This window comes from Oculina patagonica, chromosome 5 (genome assembly GCF_052425735.1).
Source record: "Oculina patagonica isolate OP01 chromosome 5, crgOcupat, whole genome shotgun sequence".
NCBI classification, from domain to species: Eukaryota; Metazoa; Cnidaria; class Anthozoa; order Scleractinia; family Oculinidae; genus Oculina; species Oculina patagonica.
Window position 1 is genome coordinate 9,005,499 of NC_135762.1, and position 10,450 is coordinate 9,015,948.

The window sequence follows — 10,450 nt, forward strand, 5'->3', positions numbered from 1 at the left end:
CATTTCCGAGTTACCTTTTGCATCTGTTTCAAAACGAGTCGTCGTGCGAAACAACTCATGTGCAAATATCAGTGTTTCAACTTCACGTCCATTTTCATGTAAATCAAAGTCATTTTCATTTGAATGGTTTCGCAAAGAAGACTCGTTTAAAAATCAGGCAAAGGTTAGCTCGGAAATAGCCTATTTTGATTCCATTAAAATAGTTCTCTCATTTTCTATTATTTTGGTAATTTGGTATACAGTCAACTCTCTCTAAGACGGACACCGCCGGGACCGGCCCCAACTGTCCATCTCAGAGAGGTGTCCGCCTTATAGAGAGTCGAGGTAACGTGACACCAGAAATTTTGAGACGATGAAGCTAATCGGCTATACACAACGAATACACGTCTGTTTTTAGTCGCTTACGTTAGCAAAACCTATAAAGTGGAACAAAAATAATATCAGAAATTCGACTTGTTTGTTAATAACAAACGCTAATACTGTAAGTAGAAAACTAAATTTTTGGTGCCCATATATATATATACACAAGTTTAAGAAAAGAAGTAATGCGTTTTGGTATTCTAAAGGCGCTGACCTTCTATGCTATATGTTGATAACAAGTTTTGAAGTATTATTCACTTAAAAATAACTTTTTGTGCGTGTCCGTTGGCGGTTTTATAGTGTCCGTTGTCCGTCTTAGAGAGGTGTCCGTCTTACAGAGAGTTTTCTTACAGTAAAATGACTGAAAAACGGCAGGGACCATAACCAGGTGTCCGTCTTATGGAGGTGTCCGTCTTATAGAGGTGTCCGTTAAGAGAGAGTTGACTGTATCACCCACCATCTTGGACGCACGCTGCATCTTGGAGAACAGCCACCGGTTTTCTATCCATAGACACCTCGTTCAAGCTCGCAGTATCAGGCTAATTATACATATTATCTTCAGTACAAAAATTAATTTGTTGGGGGCATGGTGCTACCCCTTTTTTTTACAGCTTGTAATTTCCGAACACCTTGCCCTTTTTGTTTGCACCCGAGCATACAATAGTGGTATTCGCCTCATATAACTATATAAATGAAGTTTTTACTGACAAATTGTCAGCTACATTGATTTATTATTATTATCGTTATTGGCAAAAATTGATCACGTGCCCCAGTATGCATATTTTTTCATCGAATAATGTAGATTTCCCTCCGAGGGAAGTATTTGGCATATGTGTCGACAAAAGACAATTTTGCGAAATGAGATCACGGCAAAACAACAGATGGACGTTAAGCGGTGCAATCTAACCGTATGGAAGACCTTTCAATGCAAAATTCTAAATCCAAGCATGGCGCCACACTGTTAAAAATTCGTGTCCTTTTTCAATTTTGAGGCATGCCGGTACGAAACTTTAGTAGTGAACAATGAAGGTAATTGACTGTTTACGTCTCGGGATCTGTGCATAGTTGCCCTTAGAAATTATGATTTAAAACAAATAGCATTCATGCCCTTGAACTTCGTTCTCGGACTTATATAAGTTTTCTCAGAAAATGTATATATAATTTTGTTTTCTAGTAGCTAGAAAATAAAATCATCAACCCACAGCCTTCGACAGAAGCCCTGTACTGTATTGTTTTCGGTAATAAGCTTTCTGCCGTTGAAATTATTAAAAAAACAAACTAAGTCTTCCTAAGGAACATATATATATGCCTCAAAAGTCGACCTTCCTTCGAGAGCATGTCAAACGCGGACTTATAATCGCGCTGGGTAAAAATATTAATTTCACAATGGGAATAGAAGGAAACGAGTGGTCATGCACCTCCTACGAGCATTGGTAAGCTTAAAAAAAGCCTTTAACTATTAACGAATTCAATTGAGAATAAACACACCTTATTTTCACATTGCATACAGCTTTCAAAGCATAGTGTTTTTCTTTAAGCGAAATGACAAAGGAGATAATTTCCGTTTTGACAGTAATTATGGTTTTCTAGAAGATATATTAACGCTTGTTTTAATGGGTTTCTGGCGGGATACGGCAGGTGTTCCAAAAAGTCATATGTATAAACGATCACACTCATTTCGCGTTTGAGTAGAAAGAACTTACGGCTGCCGTGAATCCAAAATAACTCTTCACAGATTTAAATTCGTTCTCCTTTCTTGGTGTAAAACTTTATTTTGTAGCAGCAATGGAATACACACAAGACACAAGAAGTCTGCCGGCAGTCGTCATACACACCGTTATTCTTGCTGTTACGACAATTTTGTCACTTATAGGAAACTCGCTCGTAGGTCTCGCTTTCTACAGAAACAGACGATTACGCACTGTTACCAATCTCTACGTATTGTCTTTGGCAGTAGCTGATATGATGGTGGCTATGTTTTTATTCCCGTTTGGTGCCGTCGCTTCTGGGTTGCGCAGATGACCATTTAGTTTCAACTTCTGCCAATTTACTGGCTTCCTTGCAGTTTACTGGGGGCAAGTATCAACTTGGACCCTGGCACTTACTGCGATTAATCGATATTTTTGCGTTGTAAAGCCACTAAGGTATTCTGTGTTCTTCACCAGAAAGAAAACGATATTATCCATTGTTGTCATATGGATTTATTTACTTGTCCAGTCACTGAGTCTTTATGCAGTCCCAGTTATATATCGGTGGATCCCTGATAACGTTTTCTGCAGGCCAACGTTCCTCGATGAACAAGTGGAGAAGATATTTTTTGTCTTCAGTGGATGTTTCTTTATCGTTCCTATGTCGTTGGTATTACTGGGTTACAGTAAGGTTTATTGGGTTGTCAAGCAACACAACACCGCAATTTTCCCCTCTCTACAAGGAGCAAACGACCAAGAAGGAACGATCAGTGCTCAAGAGATAAAGACATCACGAGTACTTTTTGCAACCGTATTTGGATATTGTGTCTGCTGGATTCCTTTTATCGTTATATTAATTTTAGAATTTGGGACACAGGTATATATTCCTTCCTATGCAAAGTCGATTTACCCGTTATTCGCTGCTATCTCTTCGTGGATTAATCCAATGATTTACGGATTTATGAATCGATCCATGCGTAGAGAATTTCGAAACACACTATTCTGCAGAAAAGATTAATCACATACTCCCCCATTCTCATTCATATTGTTTATTTAAACACGATAAGGGTTTTAAGCACAATGCGTGTCACAATGCTTGTGGGGCCGTGTACTGTACAGCGTGTGCTAGAATACCAAACGATCTGAATCTCGCACATTATTATTGAAAAGCCGTTTGATCTTTCTGCGTTTGTATTTATTATGCAAAACCCAGAAAACAGGCCTTAAATGATATGAAAGCATTATTTAGTGCCTGCAGCTGTCTCTAATGTTTTTTATACACAAACATGCACAATATATAATAATTTTTGCACGTTTTCTATTTGGTTAAGAAAAGCAAAGTTCGTGAAAGGTGAATTGTAAGTGGAACGTTTGAAATTGAGAGTGAAAACTAGTAAAATTAAAAGCAATAGGCAGGTGGTAACAGTCAACATTTCAGAGTAATGGATGCTTTAAGCTAACAATAATTTGCACCTAGCCTCGACAACTTACTTAATATCTTTTAGAAAAAAAGCCAGTGTATAAATTACAGTTGGTTATCTACTTCAAATTTACCTCGACTTTCAAATCGAATGACCGAAACTTCTGATTTAGCTTTAGTTTTGGCGTTTTGTGCAGATTCCAAGTTTCTTCAAGCAGTCACGAAAACTTGTGGGACTGAAATCGTACCACACTAAAAATAATGATAAAATGGATTTTGTCAAAGATTTTTCCAAAGAATGGGAAGATCTGGGTATGAGTATTAGTGTTGTTGTTGTTGTTGTTGTTGTTGTTGTTGTTGTTGTTGTTCTTCTTCTTCTTCTTCTTCTTCTTCTTCTTCTTCTTCTTCTTCTTCTTCTTCTTTTTCTTCTTTTTTTCTTCTTCTTCTTCTTCTTCTTCTTCTTCTTCTTCTTCTTCTTCTTCTTCTTCTGCCTAAGCTTCTCATAATGGGTACTGTATGCCTTTGTCAGCCTCAAGGCTACAAGATCAATCCTTTTAAGATTATTATTGATCAAATGCAAAACCACAATTTAGTAACATTATCAGTATCGACAGTTCGGCCTTCCTTCTGAAATTATTGTGTTAAGATTTTATTGTGTTAAGATTTTATGAGCTCCGTAGAATATTCTTTGAAAAGGTGATAACAATTTGACTTCGGAACTCCCTTCTAATAAGTTTATTTACCACAATACAAGTAGATAGGTTTCTACCGTCTCTCTGGCGCGTCTTCCTAAAATAATTGGTGCCTACTGTTGCTTAAACTAAAGTCTCGTCTACTCTACATAGATATCAATTTAATAACATATTTGCAAATTGAAAGATTTTTAACAAAAAGCCCTTTTTAATAAAAAGTCATTTAGTTTTTTTAATAATTTTACTGTAACCAACGAAGAAAAGAAACAGCTACTCACAATGTTATAACTTACAACAAGTCACATAGATACTCTTCACCAAAAATAAAACAGTTTTGTCGCTAATTGTCGTGTGGATATTTTCATTTAGGAAAATAATTTACAACCTGGTATGTTTTTCCATCGTGTCCTTATACTTTGCCTGCCTACTTGCTTGGTTGCCAACTCGTTTACAAATATACATGCAAAGGCATTTGGTCACACTCAAATGGTATTTTCATGTACTATACTCTATACCCGCGGCCTTTTAAGTCACTAAGATCTAATGAGCACGTTTGGGATGATACGCGCGAGGAGGCAAAGCTTCGAAAACAATTTGAAGAGTAAAGCGAGCAGGGAGGCGCTCACTGAATCGTTCTCGCGAAGAAGCTGCCTGAGCATGCTAGCTCCCAAACCTGAGCCAGTTCACATGGTAGGGAAAACTGGCCTGTCAAAACCCTGTTACAGAGAAAAGGGCGAAAACAACGCTATGTCGATGAGCGCCGGGGTAAAAAGAAGGTTTGCATTCGACAATCTGTTTACGGGTTGAGCGACAAATATTTGTTATACAGGCATAGGATGATAAAGGGGAAAGCCTTTCTGCAGACTTTTCATCAAAGGTATGCCAAGCTGTTTCGTAGCCATTTTAAAAAAAAATATTTTATGTCAGTTGCACAAAGACAAAGAGTTTTTCACAAGCGGTAGCGTAACTCCTCATTTCCGTTTTCCAAGTAGATAAAAATGACGTACAGTCAACTTCGGGTATATTTCGTGTCCTCAATAGTAAGAGCCTGTAAAATTATGAGTTGTCTTCTGTTACTGTTCTTATCAAATTTTACTGGAACTTCGACGACGAGTGTATGTACGTAATAGCGAGCTATGCACGCACAAAGCAAAAGGTGACTATTCATGGACTTTTTATTTTTCTTTGGCTTTTATCTTTTTTTCCTTAACTGAAGTCTCTTCCTAGGATTTCAACATCAACACATCTTAAATGTTCTCACAGAACACCAACTATAAAGCAAAAACTAAAAGACACCTTGGTTATGACCAGTTGCAAAAGTTACTCGACCACATTTTTCAACGGTCGTTATGTCCGCTGGCATAGAAGGCAGCAACGAAGGACTTCCACTCCTGTCTGTTCTGTGCCACCTTCTGGATGGTACACCAGTTGTGGTTTAGGGACCTCCTCGCTCCGCCTACTGTCCGGCGTCGGGTGTTCTTCGGTCTGTCTCTCTTTCGCTTGCCTTCTGGTGTCCAGTGTAGGGCTGTGCGGGTGATGTTGCCAGGTTCCTTTCTGAACACTTACCCTATCCGCCACCAGCTCCTTATCATGATGATGGTGTCCATGCTGTCTTGGTGGCAACAAGCACGCAGTTGACCCGTCCGGCATGCGTGGCCCTACCAGGAGCTAAGCTCCCGCCCCTTAGCTCTCCGGATCACTGAGGCACGCAAGCCCCTTGACCACAGCAAGATTGTGATCCTCAGGAAGGGGAAAACCCTCGTTGTCATTTTAAAAAATAAATCAGCCACACTTTTCCCTGGTCTGCATTCTTAAAGACCATGGAAATGACTCCATAAAATGTCCAAAACTTTGTTGTAAAATCAGTCGCTTCTCCCGTAGTTCCACTTGAATTTTGGACATTTTATTACGCCATTTATATGGTCAGTAAGAATGTATACCATAAAAAAATGTAGTCGACTTTTTTACAATAATGCTGAAAGTGTTCGTGAGTTTGCGAGTCGCCCGCGCGTATGGAACTGAAATTAACTATATAAATTAAATACTTTTTTGCAAGATTCAATTGCTTTATAATTTTTTCAGTCACTTAATTGTCACACTTTGGGATTCCAGCTTTAGGCTGCCTCACTGGACAATTCTCCAGTACAATAACTATTTATGCATCTGGGTTTAAAGATAAGCTTCGGGAATAAAGAGCGTTACACAGAAAAAACATCAACGATCAACTCCGGCCGCAAAGCACTACCAAGCGCAAATAAGAAACCCATACCTTATATATTGATTCAGGGTACTGAAATGCACGTTACATTAAAGCTTATATATACTAAGAATGAACTGCACTGTCGCTACAAATGGACTAGGTAATTAATTATAACCAAAACAACCGGCTTGCCTCAAACTCCCGTCTTCCTTCGGTCTTCCTGTCATTAAAGTTTTCCATGGCTCCCCTTAGTTTTTTTTGGCAGAAAAACTTGTCTACGGGCTCTTAAAACAAAGTTTTGGTTTTAATGGGTTCCACTTATGGAACAATCCGCCCCAAGAATTGAGAAATGCTGGCTCTAAAGGAAAGTTTTAATATACGAAACATTAACCACATCTTTGACATATCTCAAATAATGCATGTTTTTTTGTGTTTTTATGACAGCATAATACATGCGTTTGCTTCCTTATTTGTTCATCGTTCAACTTACAAAAGAAAGCTTGAAACTGTTGGATTTATATAGCTGCAAAGACTGGAAGGTTTACATTTTAATCCTTCTTACAAAACAATATGTTTCTAAACTCCTTCCGTATTGCTCGATTCATGACTCCATAAATTATAGGATTAATCCACGCTGAGGTAGAACAGAACAACGGATAAATCGATTGTGCAGAAGAAGGAATAGATACTTGAAAACCAAATTCTAATATTGCTAAGACGATAAAAGGCATCCAGCAAATAAAAAATCCAACAACAGCGGCAAAAAGGATTCGAGAGGATTTTATCTCTTGTGAAATAATTATCCCTCGACCGTTTGCTTCTCGTAAAGTTGGGGCGACAGCGATGTTGTGCCGTTTGACAACACGATGGATGCTACCATAACAAAATACCACCAGTGACAAGGGAACGATGTAAAAACTTGCAAAGAAGAGATAGGAAATCCTCTCTGAGCGTTCATCGGGAAATGTTGCTCTGCAGTATAAGTTTTCAGGAATCCAGCGATAAATAATAGGTGTGGCAAAAATATATATTAGTGTCTGAACAGCCGAAAAAATCCATACAGCAAGAATTGAACGAACAGTCTTCTTTTTAGGGAAGAACATTAAGTATTTATGTGGTTTCACAACACAAAAATACCGATTAATCGATGCAAGTGCCAGAATGCAAACTGACACATGAACCCAGTACTGCACAACAAATCCAGAAAATTGACAAAGTTTGTAATCAAATGGCCATTTTCGCAGCCCAGAAGCGATTACTTGAAAAGGGAAACTAAAAGTCGCCATCATTATATCAGCAACTGCCAGAGACAACACGTAGAAATTGGTAATAATACGTAGTCTCCTGTTTCGGTAGATAGCGAGGAAAATGAACGAGTTTCCTGCAAGTGACAAAATAGTCGCTTGACTGAGAATAACAGTCTGTACAACGACCTCCGCCAAGCTTCTGGTGTCTTCTTCCATTGCTCTCCTGTTTAAAGAAACCTTGGCAAAAAACGAGAGAATTGAATTCAGCTTACTTGGAATTTATTCTGCAAAGTGACTATTTAGTGCGTGCAGCTAATGTAAACTATTCTACACCTGCCATATACTCGTTGACAGCTAAACTCCGATTAAAAAAGGCATAATGGTTATATTCTCTTTTCTATTTAATTAAATGGCAACAAACACTCTTGAGCATTCTTTCTCCCTAATCACGCTGCATTTTAAATAGGTTGTTATGTAAAGGTTAAAAAAAACCTTAAAGGAAGATATTTTAACATCAACTTCCTGCTAAGAAACACTCGACAACGTGGGCTCGAATCAGAATTATAGCCGTGGGCTGGATCTATCATAATATTACAGTGATCCTAGTGTAAAAATAATACAGTGATCTTCGTGTTAGTTGAAAAATTTAGAGGGAAATTTTGGTTGCACCGACAATCGTAAAAAATTAGTAATAGTAAATGAACTGAGTGGAATGCGATACAGGGAGCAATCCGGAGAGGAAGTTGCAATTAGGAGGACGATAGCTATCTAAATTGTAAGATGCGTCTGATTATTAATTAGTCGCATGAATAACAAACTTCGCGATTTGAAGTCTGAGATCCTCTCTAAGTGAAAAATCATTGACATATTCTATCTGTTTTACAAACAGTAGGGAAACAGCACGCAGTGCACGTAATTCACGGGCAAATAGCGTAGGTGTCCAAAACAGGTATCCAATTACAAATTGTTGTAGTCTGGCAGCTGTAACTGAACACCTACGTGATCCGCGCCAATTATGCGACAAATCGATGGATGGCGCTGAGAACCAATCAAAACCAAGAATTTTGGTAAAGATACATAAAATTGTAGGACCTGGGCTCCTGACTGATTGGAGTCCAACTCGGTCTGTAATCATACAAGTGACTAACAATCAATCCGATTTATTAATCACGAGACAGGACCAAACTGAAACTGACGATGTCATTTAGGCGAGCTTTGACTGTACAGATCTTCTAATGTTTTTTGCAGACCAGAATTTTTCCAAACTCCTTCCGCATGGCTGTGTTCATAACACCATAAATTATCGGATTAATCCACGAAGACACAATAGATAACACTGGGTAAATCGGCTGTGAAGACAAGGGAGTGACAATCTGAAAGCCAAATTCCAAAAGTAAAATAACTATAAAAGGTGTCCAACAGACAAAAAACCCAAACGCAGCAGCAAAAAGTACCCGAGATGTCTTTATCTCCTGTGCTCTTACTCCTGGCCTGTTTGTAGCTGCTGCACTTTGCAGAGAAGGAACGACGGCATTGTTGTGTTGCCTGACAGTATAATAGACCATGCTATAACAAAATACCACTATTGACATGGGAACGATAGAAAAACATCCAACCAAGGTGTAGAATTCCTTTTCTTTGCCTCTGTTTGGAAACGTTGCTCGGCAGTATAAGTTGTATGGATTCCACACATATACAACTGGCGTTACAAACGTATTTGTTAGGGTTAGGACAATCGCACACAGCCATACGACAAGAATAGACAAGACTGTGTTCATTCTGGTAAAGAACTTTAAGTATTTCTGTTGTTTAACAACGCAAAAATACCGATTAATCGACACGAGTGCCAAAATACAAAGCGACACCTGAACCCAGAGTTCAACAACGAAACCAGCGAATTGGCAAAAGTTGGTGCTAAATGGCCACTTGCGCAGACCAGACGCGATCGCATGAAAAGGAAAACAAAAAATTCCCATCATAATATCAGCTACTGCCAGAGAAAATACGTAGAAACTGGTAATAGTGCGCAGTCTTATATTCCTGTAGAAAGCGAGGCAGACGAACGAGTTTCCTGTGAGTGTTAAAATCATCGTGGCAACGAGAATAACTGTGTGTAGGATGACCGTCGTCAAGTTTCGTGCATCTTCAGTTTGTTCCATTGCTACAAACTTGTTGAAAATTAAAAGATCGTCTGCCTTTTCTCATAAACAGATATTAAACAGTTCACCCCCACTGTTCAGATCAGTATTGGGGCAATTTTGATAAATTATTCAAAGTCAATATCCAAAATAAGCTTTTGTCTTCTGTAGAAATGGGCGATTTATGAAACAGCTAAAAATATCTCTTGTTATACAACGGGTCTGATATATTGTTTGATTAGTAATTTTCATAACATCCCGGTAAACAATTCAACCAATAGGAACAGATCGCAGTCCCGGGTGATGAAAAGGCAAGCTGTTCAGAACTCAGATTGATAATTTAATGTTTTAGTAGGATTTGCTCTAAAGATTGTTACTTCCAAGGAACAGTCAATAAATAACACTAAAACATTTCCTGAAGATACAATCTTGATATGGTGTCATAAATTTGAAGTGAAGATAAGAAGAGCTAAATGAATCTGAGTTAGTAGAAAAAGTAAATAGATAAAAAAAAATAATATATTGAATATGGCAGCATGCGGCGAGAAAGAATTGTAACTGTAAACGAATTTTGGCCACTTTTGCTTTTACTTCATTTATTTTGTAGAATATGTAAATTTAGGTTACAAAAAGCAGACTTCGTCAAATGCAGATAGCGACTATAGTTTTGGAAGGACTTTAAGCCCTCATAAAATTATTTACCGC

General features: G+C 38.2%; 2 protein-coding genes and 1 pseudogene across 2 annotated transcripts; 1 reads left to right on the forward strand and 2 right to left on the reverse strand.

The window, feature by feature from the left end:
• The first annotated feature begins 2,137 nt into the window (after nt 1-2,137).
• On the forward strand, nt 2,138-3,066 carry LOC144654211 (octopamine receptor beta-2R-like; annotated as a pseudogene).
• A 3,592-nt stretch (nt 3,067-6,658) lies between these two features.
• LOC144655355 (melatonin receptor type 1A-like) lies at nt 6,659-7,948 on the reverse strand. Its single transcript, XM_078515593.1, has one exon. It carries the CDS (start codon nt 7,821-7,823, stop codon nt 6,909-6,911), a length of 915 nt encoding a protein of 304 aa, XP_078371719.1. The 5' UTR covers nt 7,824-7,948; the 3' UTR covers nt 6,659-6,908.
• An 891-nt stretch (nt 7,949-8,839) lies between these two features.
• LOC144654976 (melatonin receptor type 1A-like) lies at nt 8,840-9,766 on the reverse strand. Its single transcript, XM_078515204.1, has one exon. It carries the CDS (start codon nt 9,764-9,766, stop codon nt 8,840-8,842), a length of 927 nt encoding a protein of 308 aa, XP_078371330.1.
• Nucleotides 9,767-10,450: the final 684 nt, after the last annotated feature.